The sequence below is a fragment of the Hermetia illucens genome, chromosome 2 (genome assembly GCF_905115235.1).
Source record: "Hermetia illucens chromosome 2, iHerIll2.2.curated.20191125, whole genome shotgun sequence".
NCBI lineage: Eukaryota > Metazoa > Arthropoda > Insecta > Diptera > Stratiomyidae > Hermetia > Hermetia illucens.
The window spans coordinates 109,680,715-109,704,459 of NC_051850.1; the positions used below are offsets into that span (position 1 = coordinate 109,680,715).

The 23,745-nt window shown below is 42.1% G+C and overlaps 1 protein-coding gene across 2 annotated transcripts in view; it reads right to left on the minus strand.

The window, feature by feature from the left end:
• LOC119650157 (U-scoloptoxin(01)-Er1a-like) overlaps positions 1-16,465 on the minus strand; it is a 31,555-nt gene extending 15,090 nt beyond the window's left edge. The window contains exons 1-2 of one of the 2 annotated variants that reach the window (XM_038052703.1): positions 16,209-16,465; positions 15,975-16,117 (exon numbers count right to left, since the gene is read on the minus strand). In XM_038052703.1, the coding sequence (XP_037908631.1) occupies positions 15,975-16,049 (75 nt within the window). In that variant the 5' untranslated portion in view covers positions 16,050-16,117; positions 16,209-16,465. Of the gene's footprint in view, positions 1-15,974 lie in introns of both variants that reach the window. The other variant, XM_038052702.1, reaches the window with a different exon arrangement.
• Positions 16,466-23,745: the final 7,280 nt, after the last annotated feature.

Here is a 23,745-nt window from a genome sequence, read left to right on the forward strand (position 1 = left end):
ATTTTATCGCTAGAAATATCGCGTAATTATACTCATGTTTTTTACACCGATGGCTCAAAAACAGAACAGGGTTTAGGGGCAGGAGTCCTCTTGAAAAAAATGAGTAGTGGGCTTCTCAGTGGGGACAATATGCAGAGGCCTTTCTGGCCAAAGTGTATGCGATCCTGAGGAGGGCAAGTCATAGTCAAGCTCCATTGAGGGCGTTGAGCAGTTCTTTGGTCATCTCGAAAATCGTTCAGGAATGTAGAAACCATTTGAACTCTGTTTCTGGATTCAATACGATGGAACTACTCTAAATACCCGGCCATTGTGATGTAGAGGAAAACGAAATCTCAGATACTTTCGGAAAAGGGGGTTTAATTTTTCCCATGCCCCGACCGGATCCATCAATTTGAGTGTCAGTTGCATATGTTAATGCTTCTAACAAAAACTGGGAAGACGCTTCTCATAATGGCGGGTGGCAGCGCCTGAATGCTACAAAATACATCAAACTTTTCTTGTCAGAACCAGAGAAAAATATCCGGTCGATACGCGCTACAGGAGTATTGTGGGCATTCTACTAGTTCGCTGGGCATATGTTTAGGATAAAAATTCTGCAAGATGATGCGAGTCCATCCTGTAAAGATCATTTTCTATCTGATTGCCCTGCTTATAGACGCAGCAGACATCAGATTTTTGGTGTTGATCTGCTCCAACTGTATTGGGTAGCATCACATCCACTAGCGGAAATCCTGCGATATATGAACGAATGCGGGAGATCCCGTTAGACGTTGGAGTCGGAGAAATACCATATCCATTAGGGAAAATTCTATAGAGGTTCTTTGAAATTTGTCCAAAACTTAAGCGGAGACTTCAGCCCGACGGTGAAGAAAAGAGCTTTGGCGAGTACTGCAGGGCAGCATAATGCTATTAATACTGCTGCCTCTGCCCCTATTGACTCTGAGTCACAAGTTTCCTTGATGTCTTTAAGTTAAACACCTTTTCTGATGATATGATTGACGACGAGATTTTGTCGTTTGGAGTAATAAGCTGATGTTTTACCTCCCCCCGTACTGGGAACAGATCATAAAGAGTATAATTTCCTCAGTCCACTTCATCCGATGCCTACGCGATCCTGTTCCGCCGGATATCCCTACCGGACATTAACCTCATTTTATGGGTTTCCATTTCATACCTAACTGCCAGATGTCATTATAGCTACCTCCGTTTGCAATCTGCAACACCAAAAACTCTCTGTATTTTCCTCACCTAACCCCTGAGATGGTCCAGGAGCCAACATCCATTCAGACAAAAGCTAACACCTCTTTTTGCAGCCGGGCTTATAACGACGGAATAACACTTGGGTGATTTTCACCTATAGATTCGTCCACATTATCGGCAGGAATGTATCCCCTTTGAGTGACCCCACCTCACTTCTCTAAAGACCTTACACGAATTCTGAGCAGAGCCTTTTCAAGCAACTTTTCTCTTCAAAGCGAACTTAACGTTTTGTTAAGTTTCTTCGTACGGTTGTTCTTTCGTTCATAATAATAATCATTTGCGATAGAATCCATATGGATCCAATATTGGATCAGAGCCTTGAAGTGTGTTAAAGCACTTCATTCAAGACCGTAACGATACAGCAATATGGTCAGCGTTGCGCTCGCCCGCGATTATTACCCTGATTTGACTCAGGTACTTATTTACAGTTGAGTTGACTGGTATTCGACATCCAGTCACGACGACAAATCTTTCTGCCACCAACGAGATTTGAACCGCGATCTTCCGCTATGACTGCCCAGCGCTCTAACCACTTGAGCCATCCTTCATACATGGCAGTTATGTACCTGAAGTGCCGAGCTTCCGGGTTCCCGACTTGTTTATCCTTATATACCCCGTAACTCCATATCTTCTTCATAAAACGGACCCGACAATGGCCTTTCACCTAGAATTTGTACATAAGCAGAACTGCTCTTTTTCCGCAGATGGTCCGGGATGAATATGGGCCCTTCGATATTATCAAAAAATCTAATTTTGTTGTTTTCATTTCTGGCCGGGTAGGAGTCATCTTGTTCCTCTCCTTCCCCCCTTCATCAAGCCTGCTGGCTTATCACCACTGTTTTTTCTCTCGTCATACTGTGATATAACTTCAGCTTGCCTCTTCTAGCGGATTCTAGATTTCTCCCAGTTTGATTTTTTGTTTTACTTCGGACCAGAAAAATATTTAGGGCCATTTTTTGGGTTGCTTTCTTATGCTCTTTTGGAGATAATTTTTTTTCATTGCCAAAATTTGTTGTTGCTTGCTTGTGGTTTCTTTGACTGAAAATTTACTCCTCGCTTACTTTTGTTATCAGCTGTTAAAATTTGGTAGAAAAGCTGTTTCTCGCGATCTCGTCAATAAGTCTTGGGATATCTTGAAACTGTTTTTCTGGCAATTGGTAATCTGAGCCTTATATTCTCTATGATGGTGGCAATATGGATTTACACTCCTTCTTTTCAAGATATTTAGTGCGTATTTCTCTCGTGTTTACCTCTTCGGGAAGACCCATGCCTATTTATTTATTCAAAGTTAAACAAGCCGAAAAACCGGAAACTGGATGCTGAAATAGGGACGAGGCCGTATTCAGGCGATACGTTGGTTCCCATAGATTACATTAAAATACAAATGATAACGGACTGCGTGTTATTCAGTTAGCAGTATCACACGAAATGGTTGTTGGAAGTACCTGGTTTGCGCGGAGAGCCGGCCACAAACAAACGTGGGCCCCTCCAGGCGGGACCACTTTCAACCAAATTGACCACGTGTGGAGCGAACGTTCCACCTCACAGCCTTGATGAATGTCAGAACATATAGGGGGCCAATATAGAGTCGGATCACTATCTCATTGTCATGGTGCTCCGGGCTCGAATAACAACACCACCCAGAATCCCCCTGACGATCAGGTGAGAGCTAACACTGAAGCCATCCATAACACAACTTCCCGCAACACCTATTTAGAGGGAAATGGATGCCGCAATAACTGCAGTGAACAGAGATCCTGGAGATGAATACCAAGAAACGATCTTCACAACCACCTGAAGAACGTTATCAGAAATACGAGCACAAACATACTTGGCCCCAGCCGTAGAAAGAGTCGGAGCGGCTGGTTTAATGATGAATGTAAGCTCACAACGGAATGGAAGAATGCTGTCTACCGAGTAATGTTGCATTCGTAAAGGACGCGGGCACGCGCGGAGACTTATCACGAACTCCGTCGACCAGAGAAGCGACAGGTCTGTGAAATCAAGAAATACGGGAAGCAATCGCACCAGGCACGGAAGTTTCACCAACAAGTCAGCAGGACAAAGAGGGAAATTTGATTTCCGACAGAATGGGCATATTGAAGCGATGGGTGGAGTATTTTGATGAACTGCTCAACAACCAGCACATCGTCGAGTCGGAAGTCCCACCAACTGAAGAAGATGGACAAATACTGCCACCACCAAGTATAGAACAAACGTGCAATTCATCGGCTTAAAAATGGAATTACAGCCAAGTTGGTTAAATATAGAGGCGACCAATTACACCAAGTGGTTTATCAACTTATGGTGAAGGTGTGGAACAGCGAATTAATGCCTGACAGCTGGCGACGAGACACTCATGAAAAGGGAGATATCACGCAGAAGTATAACGATGTTGAGTCCCATCGATAGGATATTCTCCGCTGTCTTGCTAGCCCCATGCGCCCAGAACATCATTGGCCCATACCAAAGAGGCTTCACTTCAGGCGAATCAGCAAGAGGTCAGATTTCCTCTCTGTGGCAAGCGACGGAAAAACTGTTGAAATAAGGACATCAGTTGCACCATCCTTTCATCGATTTTAAAGCCGTCTATGATAGCATAGCCAGGGTAAAACTGTACACGGGGATGAGAGAATTCGGTATCCCGTCCAAAGTGATAAGACTGACTAGGCCGACCTTGACCAATGTGCGAGGCCAGATAAAAGCAGCATTTTACCATTCGACATCAACAACGGTCGACGACAAGGGGATGCCTTATCATGCGTCTTCTTTAATCTGGTCCTCGAGAAAGTGATTCGTGACATATGTTGACGATATCGACGTCATAGGAAGAACATTCCAAGATGTACAAACTGTCTTCATTCGGATTGAGAAGGCGGTGCGAGATCCTGGGCTACACATCAAAGAAGGCAAGATAAAATATATAGTGACAGCGTCAGAACCAAAAACCAACTAATCAACAACATCAAATCGGAATGGTCAAATGGGAAGAACAAAGATAGGAAACTACAACTTTGAGACCGCGCACCCAACACACCTTATTTCAGCTTACAAAAACTATTCCACTCTAAACGTCTCATCATAGGGTCAAAGTTCTTACTGTACAAGGCAATGTTCTTGCCAGTCCTCATGTATTCCTGGGAGACTTGGGTTCTTAGAAAAAAAAATGCGAACTCTTGGCCACGTTCGAGAGAAGAATCCTCCGAAGAATTTTTGGCCTCCTACATAAGGATGGATGATTCCGCAGCCTAAATAACGACGAAATCTATGAGTGGTACCATGACCGTGAGGTTGTGGATAAAATCCGGCTCAATAGATTACGGTGGGCGGGTCACCTAATTCGTATGGATGAGGATGATTCAGTCCGGAAAGTCTGTAAAGGCAATATCTATGGTAGAAAAAGTAGAACAGGCAGATCTTGCCTGGCGTAGGTCTGAATCCCGGACAGCTTTTAGGGGATATCGAATTGGTGGACCTCCGCGCACAACCGGGATGTCTGGAGCTCTTTATTAAGGCAGGTCTAGAACGGATACCGGTTGGTGCCCCATTGGTGATGATTTAGTGAGAAGATTCGCTTTCGCGTGATACATCCAAAGTCTTGAACTTGCACAGAAGCGGCAAATTTTACCTATTATAATTTTGTTAGTAATAGTGCGATTTCCACCAATCTCAGTACTATCATGCTCTATATTATAGCCTACATTACTGCAATCTGGTGATTCTAAAATGAACTTAAGGGGGGTTTTGCAGTCAATTACTAAAAGTTATAATAATATGCTATTATTAATTCTACTTGAACATATATGGGTTGGGTAGTTTCTGAGAATGGGTCCGTGAAAGAAATTATCACTTTCGACCCCCCGCGCTCCCTACCCTTCCAACACATGTCGAAACGGCTTCGGAAAGTACCAACCGAAACCTTACATTTGATACTCCACATGACTATATTTGGTGAAAAAAAATACACCCCGGGTCCCCATACATACCCGCCCCTTCAATTCGACGTAGAATGATGTAACTTACTGAATGCGTGAGCATTCACAATTTCCGCCACCATTCCCCCAAATTTGGTGTCAATCGCTATAACCGTTTCCGGGAAAAATGCGTGAAGCAGATACTAAACAGATTTTTGTTTTACACAAAACCTTAAAAAAAGAAAGAATTATATTAAAAGGAGATAAAATGCCAAAATGATCCCACTGTAAAGTTAGGGATAACATTGGGAGACTGACTGGCAATTATTGCCTTGTTTGAAAGAAATTCAAATGGATCAAATTTGAATTCGGGGAATATTCAGCTAGAATTTGTAAACCAGTTAATGATCAAAAGAATTATTCTTTTCACGTTCACTCTGAGTTATCGCCGCAGAAGGAACTATATAAACCATTATGATTTGATGTTCCATAACTTATCATTTTGACTCATTTTGCATATTTGCAGATTAATTTCACTGCAGATTATATAGTCTTTCTTGTAAATGGAAAAAGTGTCGGTGAAGAAACTGGCATCATATTCACATTTATCACATTTATTCACATATTGTTTCCGCAAGACGTCTTCAGTTAGTCCGAACTCCGGAAAAAGCAGGTAAAGATAGTAGTCAATTCATCTACGCTAGCTTACGAAATAGAACACTAAGTTACCAACGCAAATGCCCTAGAGTGTTTCCCAAAGTCTAGCCAAACACCAGAACACGGAATTGAATGCATTTCTGCGATGTTGCGAGTGAAAATTGCATCTCAGACCTCAAGATTGAGTTACGTCACTGGTAACAATAAGAGTTAGATCCAAACACTAAATTCAGAAGTGCTCGGCTTTCCGGTACATTCATATTTCACTATAACAATTTTCCATTCATTCATAACCGAAATGGTCATCTAAAAGCTTTACTACAGTAAGGCTGAATAATATAGATGTAGATACATTCCGAGGCAATCGAGCATGGATCCAGATTGCAAATGCTAAAGCGGCATGAAGATGACGGTAAGTGTAAGTGTTTCAATAAAAATGTGACGTTAGAAAAATACACTATGTCGGTGATTTCTATACTAAATGAAGTTGTTTGAAGGATGAGAATTATTCGTCATCATTATTCTCAAAGCCAAAAACAGCTCTAACTCCGATTACAAAGCGAAAAAAGGAGCGACCATTATAACTAAATTTCTTAAAGTTTGGAGATGCCCGCATCAGCAATATTTTCCCCAATCAACAGCAATTCAGCAGTGGAAAGGAGAGCTTGCCATTTACAAAGAATACCGTGAAGTACTAGACCAGTTTGCATATCCCAAATTTAAAATAAGTCGGGAAACTAGAAGTTGCACGCTTTAGGAATGAAAGGTTTTGTGTATTCTTATATGAACAATATTTGAGCGTCCCAGTAGTACCTATCACGTAGTGTGTATGCATATATTATGTCAGAATAATCACTTTTGCGTGCAACTGACATTCAAAGTCTTAGAATTTGCACTGAAGTGACAACTTTGGCCTATTATAACTTTGTTAGTAATAACGCGAATTCCACCAAACGTGCTAAAATCAGGCTTCATATTATAGCCAATATTACTAAAAATTTGATTGTAGGATAAACGTAAAAATTCTAGTATTAGTAATTTTATTTGAACTGATATCGGTATGGAGGGTACTTCTACTAGTAATAGCTTCATGATTTTTTTCAAATTTGTCAAAACTGATTTACCCATTCTGACAATGGATCCATGAAAAAATAACCACTTAATGATGTTATAACTGAGACCAGCTTTGAAAATTACTAATCGAAACTTTTCATTTGCAACTCCATGTTTGGCGAAAAAGATTTCCACCCCTCCTTTGCATTTTGTGCCAATCGGTAGAACAGAATGCGTATGACAGACTGACAGACATAAAGACAAACTCATCCCGGAAGAGAAACATCTGTTCCATTGCCGAGAGATATCTCGGTATTGAGCGCACAACAAGCTAGGGAGAATGCTACGGGAAAGGCGCTTAGAAATGTAAACGACCCTTTCAAACGTAGCACTCGAATACCAAAACCGCCGGCAAGAACAAACGAAGATAACAAGCAACTGGGGCAAATGCCGGCTGGCAACGAGAAGAAAAGCAGCAATAAATGGCGTTAATACTCAAGACGATGCAGGCAAAGTCGCATTTACAAAGTTGGGTACAATGATTACAAAACTCATTGAGTTTGTGGTTCCTCGACGCATTGCATATGGAGAAATCAAACAAGTCGAGAAACCGGAAGCTAGACGCTTCAGGTATGAAAGGTTTTATGTATTTCTTTTATAAAGAGATGGGTGAGATTACCCACTTTCAAGTGATATTGACAATCAAAGTGTTGAATTTGCAGAGGAGTGACAGATTTAACCTTGTATAACTTTGTTAGTAATAGCAGGATCATGCTCCATACTGTAGCCTACATTGTAGCAAAATTTTGTGATTCTAGGGTGAACTTAAGGTGGGCTTTCCTGTCAATTACTAAAAATTATAGTAATATACTATTATTAACTGGAGGGTATTTCGGAGCCTAGGCATATAGTGGCAGCCCCCTGATTTTTTTCAGATTTTTCGGTTTGGTTGTTCCTGAGAATGGGTTCGTTAAAAAAATGACCACTTTCAACCCCCGCACTCCCCACCTTTTCAACAAATGTCAAAACTAAGACCGGATTCGAAAAGTACTAATCGAGACCTTTAATTTGATACCCCACATAACTATATTTGATGAAAAAAAAATTTACACCCTCCTTTTGCATGTATGGAGACCACCCCTTAAATTCATCGTAAAAGGATGTAACTCACTATATGCGTGAGCGTTCCCACCTTTCCACCAAATTTGGTGTCAATCGCTATAACCGTCTCCGAGAAAAATGCGTATGACGGACAGACAGACAGACAGACAGACGGACAGACAGACAGACAGTAAACCGATTTTAATAAGGTTTTGTGTTTACACAAAACCTTAAAAAGGAGGCCCCCACGATATGAGTTGCTTTAAGAGAAGAATACCGACGGAAGATGTGGTAACGCAGTTGTCTCCAAAGTCGGCACTACCGGTAGGAACACGAATGGGAGACACTAATATAGCAGCAGAGCGCTGCCGAAAAGGAAGCGAAACATTGAAACCCGGTAAACGCGCAGAGATGCTAATACGGAGTCCTCACAACGAACTTCAAAACGGAAGAAGGAAAAAATACCACCGATGCAACCGACGAATTTAACACATGAAAGTCTACACCTGGAAAAACGTGCAACCACTGCCTCTACTTAGACGTAGAGTAATGTAGAGAAAAGAGCAGGATTGCAAAGATAATCGCGACCAGATGCATTGATTATAATATCAACAAGTGAGCTGACGTAGGCGGAAACTCTGCGAAAGGTTAAAGTAGACACTCCCTTATCGAAGCTGGGCGAACGCGTGAACGACACAAGATGTACGCTGAAGAGGTATCTATTACCTGACCTCAAGCCCAACGAAAGAAAATTCGAAGATATCCAAAAGAAAATGGAAACATTCTTAGATGAGGCAGTGAATGAGACAATATTTAATGGTGATTGAATGCAAAAACTTGGATGAGATCAGGCAGAGATCTGCAAGGCCCTAAAATCACAGCTCGATATATATCCAGTAGACGAGTCGAATGTGATAAGATTAAAAAATGAGCATGGTGATTCTCAAGGAGTGCAACAGTAATCCCAAGTGGCTGTTATGCGAGTAACAAAAAACAACTGACCACGATCATACCACTAGCAGTTATAGATGTCCGGCGTACAGGAAGGTGACTTCTTCTCTACGTAGATGAACTTCCTGTTCTGCCTTCCCAAAGTGTGCTAGAAAACAAAATTGACGTCACCAGCATATGCGAGCAAAATAGAGATCACTAGAGTGGTGCTTAGGTATCAGATGGAAGCAGAAATTTGGGTCTGTGTAAACCGAGCTATCCAAAAGACTATCAATAGACTAGAAGATGGATTCAAACAAGCTAAGGTAGGCGGCATTAACATATATAGCTGCTATGCTGTGCCTGGCGTTAGATGAATTTATACCAATAGTAGAAAGACTTGTTGCCGATGCAAGTCGGCGCAATCCTATTATAAGAGCTGGCGATTTCTAGGCTAGGGCCGAAGATGCAAGAGGTCGCATATTACTTAAAGAGTGAGGAACATGCGCTCAGCGACCACAAGGCTATCATCTTCCACGTGGAGCGTGGAACGAGAAGAAAATATACCAAGAAAACTGCAGTGCCGGATTCCAGATAAAATAAACTCGATAAGTAAATGTTCGAAGCAACACCATTGCAGGAGACGATGGAAAACACAAAAGATACCGTAATGCAGGTAGTTGAAAAGATTTAGAAAGCAAGTAACCCATCCAAGCTACGTCGTCCTGCATTCAAAAAACGAATAGCCAAGTTCTGGTAGAATTCCGAAATTGATGAATATTGTAAAGTATGCCTTAAAGTCAAGAGACGTAGTTAACGTAGCAGGAACTGACCTGAATATGAGGAGTTGCACTATCGGTATAAAAATAATTACAAGCCATTTCTAGAGTTAAAACTGATCACTTCAAGAGGTTATGCAAGGAAGCGCACTCCGACACATGGGGAGGTGCGTACAAGGCAGTTATTGATCAAGGATAAACCCTCACCATCAATCACGAACCCTGATTTGCTGCAAGATGTTATTAGTACGCTTTTCCCTTAAGTCTCAAGTGAACTCAACTTACCTTCTGTCCTGATAAAATTCCCGAGGTAATCACAGAAGAGGTTCTTGATGCCGCAAACAGGATTGCCGAAAATAAAACTCGAGGCTTAGACGGTATCCCGAACAAAACGCTGTTAGTGACAGTAAGTCAAGACAGTTCTAAACAGGCTCACACGAATATATGCTTCAAAGAGGGGATATCCCAGGAAAGAGGAAGTACATAACAGAAACTAGTGCTGATTCCGATGACAAATTCGTCTTATAGATCCACATATTTTTCTAACGAATCTACAACAGGTTTGCACCGATGACAGAAAGGGACGGTGGCCTTTCAATGCGATCAATACTGTAACGAAATTTGCGGAAGCAGCAATGGAGACCAATAAATACTGCGAAATAATTACTCAAGTGAAGAATGCTTTGAATTCTACAAACTGCTGCAAAATAATTGACGCTTTAGTCAAATTATACACTCCTAAGTAGAGTTTCTCCACGAGAGGCTATTGTGTCGGATGATGGGCCTAAAACACATCGGGCAACCTGTGGGGTTCCACAAAAATCGATCCTCGGTACTCTTTTGTGGATAATAATGTACGATGACATACTGAGGGTGCAGCTCTCCAAAGGGGTGACCGTTATCGATTTCGCAGATGATATCGGAGTGACTGTTGTGGCACAAGACATCAACCAGATCAAGATTTTGACAAAGAGGGCAATGTCGTAAATCCGATCCTGACTAGAAGACGCTGGTCTTGCACTTGCAGAGCATAAGACGGAGGTAGTTTTCATCAACAAACGAAGGAATTAATGTTGATGAAAATTAGGATTGACGACCGAATCATACACTCGCGACCATCGTACTAAAATCTGGGGGTCAGGATTGACGAAAAATAAAACTTCAAGCCACATCTTGTAATTTTAGCAACGAAAGCATTCGAAATTGCTACATTATTGGCGAACATTGTGAAGGTGGTTCTAGTAAGTAAAAGTACAAGTACAGTATGAAGCTACTGACGAAGGGGGTAAGTCACTCCCGAAATATATATTTACATTCAAAACCAAAAGTTTTAATTTGGAGGAAGTTACCCCTTGTCTATTAATTTTAGGCTAGACTAGGATTTAGGGAAACGAACAGGACCTGAGGACATCGCATTTGAGCTCCGGAACGCGAAGAGCCGGGACCCTACACTATGGCTCAGTTAGTTCCTTGATTGGATTATTGAGGAAAGTAGAATGGAAAAAGAAAACTGGTCCAGTAGAGTGTAGAGAATACCGTTCGATTCGGGTGCTGTCCCATACTATGAGACTTTTGAACGAATTCTTGACTACCGTATTCGTGAAATCGTTCAAATAACAGTGAATCAAGACAGGTTTATAAAAAACTGTGAAACTGCTGATGCAATATACGCTCGCTCATCGCCCTGGCTACATTGCATTTCTGGATTTAGAAAAGACGTTTGACCATGCGTCACACAAATCTGGTCTGCTCTGCGGCATGGATATGGTGGGAAAAATTATGAAAGGGGGTCTTCGATTCATGTGATAACATAATTGGCGCTGACGAGAATTGATTTGCCAAGATTGATCTGAAAGGGCGATCGCAACAACGGTGGCCTGATATGCTGGATCGTGATTTGAATATCTCGCGACGACATCCAATTCAAGCCTTTGACAGAGCAAAAGAACAAGAAGATGTGAATCACGTACGTGCTGAAATCAGAACGATACCTCGAACCGAAGTGAAGGCACAAGAAGACAATCTACCATATTACACAGTGTGCTGCACCTCTTTGAATTCGATGATTCCTCAAAATGTTTTTGATACATTAACATACCTGAGGTGTGCGTGTGAAAAAAGAAAATTGAATGAGTTGGGCACGAGAAGCATAGTTTACAGATGCTCAAATTGAAGAACTGGCTTGTAGTTGCCCCGAAATTGTAAAGAGGCAAGTAAAAGGCAAACTGAAAAAGTTGAAGAAGCCCGGGTTCCTAAAATAATGTCAATATGATGGCCCCGTTGGATCAGACCGAATCTCAAATGCCTCTACTCTAGGTCAGAATTCTACGCAAAGTGGATGCGTATTTTTCAGAATTCCTGCACCACCACACATACGTGGCGCTTTGTGGCTACGATAATACTGCCAAAATTACGACGGTAACTTAAGTGCATCATCATCATCGACGGCACAATAACCGATATCCGGTCTAGGCCTGGCCTAATAAGGAACTACAGACATCCCGGTTTTAAGCCGAGGTCCACCAATTCGATATCCCTATCCCATCCCTATCCCTATCCCTCCATCTCAGCCAGGATCTGCCTCTTCTTCTTTTTCTACCATAGATATATCATGCAGGGGGTCAAAAATTCTTCCCCGAGGAATACATGCGGACTGGCAAGATCATTGTCTTATACAGTAAGAGGGTTGGCCCTATGGTGAGACGTTTCGAGCGAAATACTTTTTGTAAGCTGAAATAGGCTCTATTGGCTGCCAACAACCGTGCACGGATTTCATCACCGTAGCTGTTATCGGTTCTGATTTTCGACCCTAGATTGGAAAAATTATCAATGGTCTTAAAGCTGCTGTCTCCCATCTTCATTATATCCGTTTGACCACCGCGGTTTGATGTTGTTGGTTGGTTGGTTTTTGGTGCTGACGTCGGCACTACATACTTTGTCTTGCTTCGTTGATGTGCAGCCCAAGATCTTACGCCGACTGCTTGATCTCGATGAAGGCAGTTTGTACGTCTCGAGTGGTTCTTCCCATCATGCCGACATCGTGAGCATAGGCCAGCAGTTGGGTGGACTTAGCAACAATGTTTCCGCTCGCATTCACCTCGGCATCACGGATCACCTTCTCCAGGGTCAGGTTGAAAAAGACGCATGATAGGGCACCCCATTATTGATTTCGAATGGTCTCGAGAATCATTCTGCTACTTTGATCTGGCCTCGTACATTGGTCAGGGTCAGCCTAGTCAGTCTTATCAATTTTGACGGGATACCGAATTCTCTAATGGCCGTGTACAGTTTTACCCTGGCTACGCTATCATAGGCGGCTTTAAAGTCGATGAAAAGATGGTGCAACTGATGTCCATATTTCAACAGTTTTTCCATCGCTTGTCGCAGAGAGAAAATCTGATCTGTTGCTGATTTGCCTGGAGTGAAACCTCTTTGGTAGGGGCCAATGATGTCCTGGGCGCATCGGGCTATCGGACCTAGCAAGATAGCGGAGAATATCTTATAGATGGTATTCAGCAACGTGATACCTCTATAATTGCTGCACTGTGTGATATCTCCCTTTCTATGTCTGAGGCAGAGAATGCCTCTTTGCTAGTCTTCAGGCATTGATTCGCTGCCCCACACCTGAGCACAAGTTGATGATCCACTTGGTGTAATTGGTCGCCTCCATATTTAACTAATTCGGTTGAAATTCCATCGGTTCCTGGCGACTTTCGATTTTTTAGCCGATGAATTGCACGGACTGTTTCTTCTATACTCGGTGGTGGCAGTATTTGTCCGTCGTCTTCAGTTGGCCGGGCCTCTCCAACTCGCCAAAGTTTTGGTTGTTCAGTAGTTCATCAAAGTACTCAACCCATCGCTCCAATATGCACATTCTGTCGGAAATTAGATTTCCCTCTTTGTTTCGGCATGATGAACATCGAGGTGTATAAAGATTCATCCTGTTGACTTGTTGGTAGAACTTGCGTGCCTGGATCGGTTGCTGCCTGTACTTTTCGAGTTCACAGACCGGTTGGTTCTGCCAGGCTTCCTTTTTCCGTCTGTGAAGTCGCTTCTCCGCTCGACGGAGTTCGTGATAATTCCCTGCGCGTGTCGTGTTCTTTGAGAATGCAACATTACTCGGTATGCAGCCTTCTTGCGTTCCTTTGCTAGTTCACATTCATCGTCCAAGCAGCCGTTCCGACTCTTTCTGCGGCTGGGGCTAAATATCTTTGTGGCCGTATTTATGATAACGTTTTTCCTTCATCCTTCTCCGTCTGCAGCTTTTCGTTAAAAAAGAGCTCCCAGCGGTCACCACGTGGAGGTGGAGATAGGGTTTGGTAGTCGAGCTGTTGGTGTTGGTTCGCCCCGCGCTCCTCTATTGTGCATTAAATGTCATTATTGAAAAGTACTGATTGAGAATTTTCATTTGGTGCCCCACATGTCTGCATTACAAAAGTTACACTCCGCTTTTGGATGTATGCGGATCCTCCCTTAAGTTACACATAGGACGATGCTACTCATTATATGTGCGTGCGTTCACAGTTCCCACCAAATTTGGTGTCAATTGGTGACCCTTTCAGAGAAAAGTGCGTGTGACAGACATACAAACAGACTGACGATGAATTGGTTTTAATAAGGTTTTGTTTTACACCCTTAACTGTTATGAACTCAAGAAGTTTTCTTTCTCTACCGATCTAATTCTCAACCCACCGAGTCATTTCATTCCTTGATATTCTGATGTGATGGGTGTATATAATTGGTAATTACATGGTGTAGTAAATTTCAGCTAATGGCGTTTTAAAAAAATTTTCCAATAGTTTACAGGCAGCAAGGATACTCTCCTCTTATATACGGCCTTTAGTACCAGTACTAATATTTTGCAATGTTTTAGAATGCAATAAATTCATATGAAGACGACAACTTTGGCGCTGTAACTTTGTTAATAACTGACTTTATTGTAACTTCGCTAATAATGGTACAATTCATATGGAGCCTGATAGTTTTTGTTATGAATTCACTAGCAAGTGGCACAAAACATGGTTATTTTTTTTCAAATTAGTCTAATTATGCTGGAACACGCAGAAATTGTATGAATAGAAAAATTAAAAATAAAGCTAGGTAGCTTTCTCCTACTACAATATATTTTAATAGTTAGTAAATACGTATTTCGAGAGCTACTTACTCTCTTCCTCAGTACTTAAGCTAGATTGAGTAACTTTCTCTAGCCAATTCTTCTTCATCTGTGGGGTATCCTTTTGGTTCATTTGGCAGCTTAATTACTGAGGAAGAGAGTAAGTAGCTCTCGAAATACGTATTTACTAACTATTAAAATATATTGTAGTAGGAGAAGCTACCTAGTTTTATTTTTATTTAGTAGAACTACAAGCATCGGAACGATAACTATTTTAATAGAAAAATTGTTATCACATATCGTACTTAAAATACCAATTAAGTTTTTGTGATAAAGTTGGCCATAATATGAAATATCATACTGAAAGGTTTGCTGGAAACCTAGTCATTGTTAAGAAAATTACAATAGGTAAAAGTTGCTTCGAGCGCGTGAAATTACAGCTCCCTAAAAGGTAAAATGATAGTTTCACATCGAATTGGAAAGTCGCATATTCTCAATGCATATGCTAGAGCTATATACAATGTACGAATGGAAACATCGAGCAAGTAAATATTCACAAAAACAAGTTCACCAAAACCCCTCTTTACTTGAAACGTCCAACTTCTATTTCCCGATTTGATATTGGATGAAAACAGTTTTATTCCATCTTCCACCATACAGTAGGACTGCTTTCATCAGTCCAGGCAGCCGCTAATTAAACCACTTTCGAAGGCCTCACATGAAGTTAAGAATCCCACGTTTTTGGTTATGTTACAAATTCACTCCTTTCGGAGCTAAAACGCTTCTTATTACTTTTTCCTTCATATTATTTAACAGCTGAAGAAGTTGAAGTTAGCTGCTTTGGTAATGGTCTACACGTATAAAAACCGTAGTTGATTTCTTGTAATTTCCCTAATGAATTAGTGATAACTTTGTCCCATTCGCAGTAGGTGAATAAGACAATCCGACACATTTCGCACTTGCATAAGAAATACTGTTACTACGTATAAGCAAATATCTATCCTTAGTTGGACTTCCTCAATTACCGTCGCTGTCTCTAATGGTTGAGGTTGTTTTTCTCATTCCGATAACTAGTTAACACCAAATGATATGAAATTCAATTATTCATAATATGCATCACGCTTCATTGTTAAATCTGCAGAGTTTAACTATTAAAGCAGTACTTACTCCGTTGACTGTCAGTAAATCCAGGAAAAATAATCCAATGGCAAGAATACACAGAATTCGCATTGGCCACAACATCTTCGTGGGATCTTCGATGGAAACTTCTTCAAATGTCCGTTCACACAGTAAATCACTTCAGCCGATCACTGGATCAAGGAAATCGATTACGATTAGTAGTCGTTTATCGAGAGAAATGACGACACGCTCGGGGTTATCGGGGATTAGTAATATCTTCACCTTCACGTAACCGTCTTGAAGCAAGATCGTGCTTTGGGAAAATTCTATGAACTCTACGATTGCACAGGAAGATCGTTCGTATTAATACTCGCGGACCGTTTTTTCACACGTCATGTACCGACAGCGACGCTACTTTACCAACAAAGTCCAAAAAATTCACTGTCGCTTTCATTTATAGTTTGCAAGTCTCATCCTCCTACCACAAAGGGGCCGCCATGCCATCGGTCGCCGCTAATCCGCGCTTCATCTCGTCAAAGAAGCGACCAGCGTGGTACATGTGTATTAACACAGTCCCAGACCCAGATGAGCCATCTTCAAGCCCCAAGTTGAGTAGGTGCTTACAGAGTAGAACGCTTCATGTGGATCGACCGGTCTGCAATGGAGCTAAAGCGATGCAAGTACCACTTCTTGCAAATCCAGATTAGTTCTCATGGCTTATCCGACTCGACCAAGTTTCAGAGACCACAACAATGAAGTACGTATCTAGATATAATGGTAGCTCCATAGTCTCATGTGGCAGATTGGCAAAGACATCGTGGTTTGCCCTGCAATGGGTCTCATATTAATTCGGTGGCGCTTGTTCTCGTGTAATTATTGTTTAACCAGCATCTCGCACTCAGATCTAAGTGTTCCGTTGCGTGAGAACTTTTTGGTTTAACTTACCAAGAGATTTCGGTTGCTCACTGCAAATTTAGCTAAAAGTATGTAACGAGGTTTGGGATACCAATAATTTATGACAAGATGCTGAAATTGCATCAATCGCATTTATCCTAACACGTGAAAAAATCGGGCCCGATATGAAAATTATGCGAGTCTAGGATTAAAATTATGTCGGGTCCCCTCGTTCTTGAACGGTTTTCGAGGCGATTAATAGACTACTCAATGCGGCTTGGCTATCACTGCTGATTACGATGCGCTTGCCTTTCAATCAGCCAATCACCTAGTTTGCCGCTCTTAGGAATGCATACACTTCAGCTTGAAAAACCGTAGCATATTGTCCTAAAGAAAAAGAAGTAGACTCCGTCCCTAGAACCCTGTTCTCTTTTCAAGCCATCGGTGCAGAAGACTTCCGTACATCTCGCCTGGCATTCCTCTGGGATTTCCCAGTTTCAGGATAACTTCATAACTTTCATCAAAAAGATGTATGGGGACCCAATAATCAGAAGGCATTATAAGAACTGGTTCCAGTTCTGCCAGTAACTCTTCCAATCATCTGTGCCCACCATGTCCCTTGTTTCCCCATAGATTTAATCAAGTTAGTCTATTAGCTGCTCTCATTGCAGTGCTTTGCATAAATATATCCAGGGGCTGCACATTGAGTAATGCATTTAGAGCTAGACCGGATGTCATCCTTATGCACCAGTAATACCACAATTCTTTACAGTGCGGCCAGTTTACGGGGAAAGCTTTTTTGTCTCACCTTAACCCACCACAGTACGGATGCATAAACGAACATCGGCCTAATGAGAGCAACATATATCTATATTAGCATATGAGGCCTGAGGCCCCATTTTAAGGAAAAGTTCTGTCTGAACAGTCCATAGATTGTGAGACCTGCTTTCAACTTTACTTGTACACGTTTTTCCCATAGAAGCTTTTTGTGAGGGTTGAAGGGTTGTCCCTCTCTCCTCTAGGAGGCAATGCCCATCCAAAAAATCAACGGCACGCTATCTATTTCTACACACCATTCCGAGATCCCGATAAAAAGCAAGCACAGCCACGTCATCAGCATAGGCTTGCGTGTGTATTGGCATATTTTACAATTCGTATAATAGTGAGTCGATCAGCATACTACACAGAAGTACACAGAGCGCAGCCTTTAGTTGCTTCCGCTGTCGGGTAGCCCTCGATACCAACTTCAGCACACAACAATCTTTGCTTTAGCAAAGTATAGATCCATTTAATTAAAGTATCATCAACGCCTGACAATTGACCTGACAACCCCACCAGCAAAACAACTTGGTACGAAGCCACAACAGGAGCCTCGGATTGGATGGATTTTACAACGACGAACCCGACAACGAAAACGGAATAACGATTTGCGCATTTTCCCATGGAATATGCGCTCCCTGTAAAGAGAGCTGTCAAGCAGCTAGCCGACACCTTGTTCCAATATAAGGCTGATGTAACAGCGTTGCAAGTGATGCGCTGGAAAGGGACTGGTTTCCCAGAGAAGAGCCACTACACCATATATTATAGCGTAAAGTAAATCATATGCTCAGAGTAGGGTTCTTAGTCAGCCAGAAAATGAAACCTGCTGTTATTGGCTTTGAAAACATAAGCGAACGGCTATACACTCTGCGTTTGCGAGGCAAATTTAGAAATATAAGCCTCATTAACGTTCACGCCCCTACAGAGGAGACTGCAGAGTAGGAGAAGGATACCTTCTACGAGGTAGTAGAACGAACCCTCCAAGCTTGTCCCAGATATGATATCAAAATCATACTTGAAGACAGCCAAGTGGGGACAGAGCCCGTATTCAGGAGATACGCCGGCTCCCATAGTTTACATCAAAATACAAATGATAATGGACTGCGGATTATTCAGTTAGCAATCTCACACGAAAAGCTTGTTGCAAGTACCTAGTGTGCGCGGAAAGCGGTCCAAAAACAGATGTGGGCTTTTCCAGACGGTACAATCTTCAACAAAATTGACCACGTGCTGATCGAACGCCGCCATTTCTCAGCCTTGATGAACGCTAGAACATATGGGGGAGCGAATATAGACTCGAATTACTATCTCGTTGGCTTGGTGCTCCGAGCTCGAATAACAACACCCCCCAGAATCCCCTCTGTCAATCAGTTAAGAGTTAACACTGATGCCATTCACAACACAGCCCTCCGTAACACCTATAAGCGAGAAATGGATGCCGTAATAACCGCAGCTAAAAGATGTCCTGGAGAGGAAGCATCAACAAATGATCTTCACAATCACCTGAAGAACGTTATCATTGATACGCCCAGCCGCAAGAAAAGTCAAGCAACGGAAGGGAGGAAGGCATACTGAGTAATGCTGCATTCACAAAGAGCGTGGGCGCGCACAAATACTTATCACGAACTCCGTCGAGCGGAGAAGCAATTTCACAGATGGAAAAAGGAAGCCTGGGAGAGCCAACAAGTCTGTGAACTAGAAAAGTACAGGGAGCAACCGCACCTGAATATGGCTATCAGTTTATCGACTTTAAAGTCGCCTATGATAGCATAGTCAGGAGAAAACTGTACACGGCCATGAGAGAATTCCGTATGCCAACGAATTTGATAAGGCTGATTAGGCTAACCCTGACCAATGTGCGAGGCCAGATAAAAGAAGCAGAATCACGCTCGAGACCATTCAATATCAGCAACGGTTTACAACAAGGGGATGCCCTAACACGCGTCCTCTTTAACCTGGCCCTGGAGAAAGTGATTCGCGATGCCGATGTAAACGCGTGAGGCACATCCTGTTCAAGTCCACCCAACTACTGGCCTACGCTGACGATATTGACATCATGGGAAGCACAACCCGAGATGTACAGTCAACATCGAATCCTACTGGTCAAACGAAAATAATGAAGATAGAAGACTGCGCCTTTGAGACCGTGGAAAATTTCTCCTATCTAGGGTCGAAAATCACAACCGATAACAGAACTTATTTCAGCTTACAAGAGAAGAATCCTCCAAAGAATTTTTGGCCCCTACACGAGGATGGATGATTCCGTAGCCTACATAACTATGAGCGATACCACAACCGTCTGGTTGTGAATAATATCCGGCTCAACAGGTTACGGTAGGCGGGTCACTTAAACCGTATGGATGAGGATGATTCAGCCCGGAAGGTCTATAACGGCAATATCCATGGTAGGCAAAAAGGACGGGGCAGACCTTGCCTGAGATGGAGCGATGGCGTGGGTTAGGATACCAGACAGCTTTTAGGGATATCGAATTGGTGGAGTTCGGTGCAAAGCCGGTGTGTCTGGAGTTCTTTATTAAGGCAGGCCTAGATTGGATACCAATCGTTGTGCCGTTGAAGATGATGGTGACATGTTCTGTTCTGCGCAGCTCAGTGTTCACAATAGTGAACTTGAGCGGACTGCAAGAACTCAAAGCCGGGATTACTTGTTAGAGCCACTGTGAAGCAGCCTCATCAGTGCGCTTCAAATTGAAGAGCCCATCGCGAAAACCTTGATCGCTAAATTTTACCTTCGTTTCAGACTCCAGCATTTTTTTCCACAGGAATTTCCGGAAGATTGTAACGTGTCCCTCTGATACATTGGCATTCTTGCAGAAAAATCCCATGGCAGCGGTCAGAAATGAGACTGCAGTTTGTGCATACGTCCTCTTCCTTTCCTTCCTTCCTTCGTATGCGAGGGACCAGCTGGAATTCCAATGCCATCTGAATTTCCTGGAAATTCAACGTTGTGCGCGTCATAACAAAAGGAATTTACTATTGTGCTGGTCAGGGATACGGAACATGCACACCGGATCACAAAGGAACTTGCATGTGGTCGCAAATTTTTCCATGATCCTGTGAGGGTCATTAGCGGTCGACTCCCGACCCATATTGATGAGCAAGGGGGGAGGTTAACGGATGGCTTTACCGCGAGTCTTAACAATATGGCATCCGCTGAAGTTTCAGTCTTGTGGATGAAATGGCTAGTCACCATAACGTGCGGGTACGGACTATTCCTCTAAACAGCATAAATCATTTTCGCCATCAATGCACTCAAACGGAATAAAGCGGCTGGGTTTGATGCCTCTGTGCAGAGTTGTTTATCGCTGCACCTGCAGATCTGCTATTTTCGCTCGTACGAAAATCTTGGGAATTTGAGAGATTTCCCAGAGATTGGAAGAAGGGATGATCAATATTCTAAAGAAAAGTTCCCATCTTGAGTGCGACAATTGGAAGGCTGTCTGTTGTTTCTTGCCGCCGCAAAGACAGTAGCTAAAATAATAATGGAACCAATCAAGGCACACCTTAAAAGCTTGATCGACTGGGGTCAGGCTAGTTTCCGCTTCGGATCCACCTGCATTGACCACGTCCATAGCTCACGGATCACTCTGGAACAGTTCATGGTGTTTGGATCTGCCCTTGATCAGCTGTTTATCGCTTTCTATAAAATTTTCTACATCGTGAGCAGGTAGTGTATCTGGCGTGCTTTCCGCATTGCGGGAGGGAGGGGGGGGGGAGGGTATTCCGGAGAAACTAATAATTTTTATCAGAGCGACATAGTTTGGCACAAAGTATGACGTTCTACACTCAGGTTTACTTGATTTAGTCGATAGGATTAGACGGAAAGTGACCATCACTGTTACCTGGAGGCTGAAAATTTTCATCATCGTATGTCTGAGTAGTGTTATCAGGGTATTCTGGCCGGAGACGATAACAAATGAAGACCTTCTTCTATGTATGCGACAGATAATCTTGGAAGTGTTGGTCAGAAGGCGAAGGCAGTGGTGTATAGGTGACAAGTTGAGAAAGGGTGGCAACTGTATTGCGAGTTAAACCAGATGACTGACTTGTGGTACGAGTTGTGCAGGCTTCTTGAAGCATATCGGAGGAAGTTCGAACATATTGCCACGAATGGATAGCAGTGGTGTACATGCAGTGACATGGTTAACGCATTAGAGCCCACATAGGGCTATGACGATCATGAATATTATGTAATGGGTATCATTATTGATACCAAAATTGATTAATTTTGACGTTGCTAAATAAGTGAACTTTACTGAAACAAGGATCTACGTAGGATGCTTGTACAATAATTTACAAAATACAAAATACTCCCGTTATATTTTCATACGTATATACAATCTTTATTTTTATAATTTAAGATTGATTTCCTACAATGTCCAGAGCGCAGTCACATGAAGATGATAATTTTTCTTTGTTATACCTTTACTAACAATAATAGATTTCCGTCAAACTTACCAGTATACCATAAAGTTAAGGGCAACTTCGAGTAAATTATCAAAGCTTGGAAATATACTATTATTAACTTTATTTGAGTCGGGGTGATAACTGAGTTGGTTGATCGTTAGTCACTCCAACTCATTCCGCCGGGTTCGAATCCTGATCGTCATTGTTTGTTTTGTTTACAAAGGATTAATAGTAATTAATAAGATAAGATAATGAGCCTGAAAATAAAATTGTCGTTAAAAAAATAATAATAGCAACGAAGAGACTGCGAGGCTGGCCTAAACTCACAAAGGAGTGAATATTAAATATAAAACTTTATCTGGGCAGATATCGGGATAAGAAATATTTGGAGGCCTATTTTCGGTTGGATATTTTCTAGGAATATGTCCTTGATTTACCGTGCATATTTTTTAATCGCCTTCTTATTGATATCAAAATAGGCACGGTATCGAAAAGCACAATGGGAACCCCATTCAACTGTATCGCAAAAAAAATACATCATCATGTATGGAAATTACATCGACATGCATGGAAACCTTCGTCAAATGAACCAAAAAACCTTGTCATTCACTGCATTCGTGGGGATTCACAACTTCACCATTTCCTACAAACTTCACATTTCTTGTTAATAAATCTAACCGTTCCAATTATAAAATCACCCACATCGAACTGTGGAGTGAAAGGAAAAGTTCGAAACGGGTCAATGACTTTAAGGGCCCGTTCTAAGAAATTATTCAAATGAAAAATCAGAAAAAAAATATCTTAGCCCATGCACTTGATATTGAGGCCTCAAAGTACCCTGCGCTACAATATCTGTTCAAGTAAAGTTGATAATAGAATCTCATTTTATTTTGAAAATTTACCGCGACCCCCATCAAATACAGTAATATAGGATTAAAAAATCAAAAAATTACTGACGGTGTCGTCCAGGACAGAGGCAACTCATCACACGGGGCCTCACCTCTGTCCTGGGAGCAGCGTGACCGAAAGGGCCAACAGGTGGAAAAATGCTTCCTTATATCTTCGCAAAAACAAGACAAGGTTGCAAATTATATTGGACTAAAACGCCAGTTGTTTTAGTCTAAGTTAGACTAAAGCTGGGTAGTTGTTTAGGATATGCAGGATCCTAAGTCGACATCCACATTGGTCCGGTCCAGCATCATGTGGATGTGGACTTAGGATCCCGCATATCCTAAACAACTACAGTAATATAGGTTTTAATATGAAGCGTGATACTGGATAGTTTGGTGGAAGTCCGACTATTATTAACAAAGTTATAGTACGTCAAAATTATCTCTTCCGTGTCCAACTACTACTGCCTTCCCAATATCAAATTGAATTGAATATCTTGCATATTTAACATATATACACTATGAACTATCATCATCAAGGGCGCAGCAACCGACATCCGCTCTAGACCTGCCTTAATAAGGAACTCCAGACATCCCGGTTTTGCGCCGAGCTTCACCAATTCGATATCCCTAAAAGCTGTCTGGCGTCCTGACCTACACCATCGCTCCGTCTCAGGCATGGTCTGTCTCGTCGTCTTTTTCTACCATAGACAGGCTGGATCATCCTCATCCATACGGATTAGGTGACTCGCCCACCGCAACCTGTTGAGCCGAATTTTATCCTCATTGAG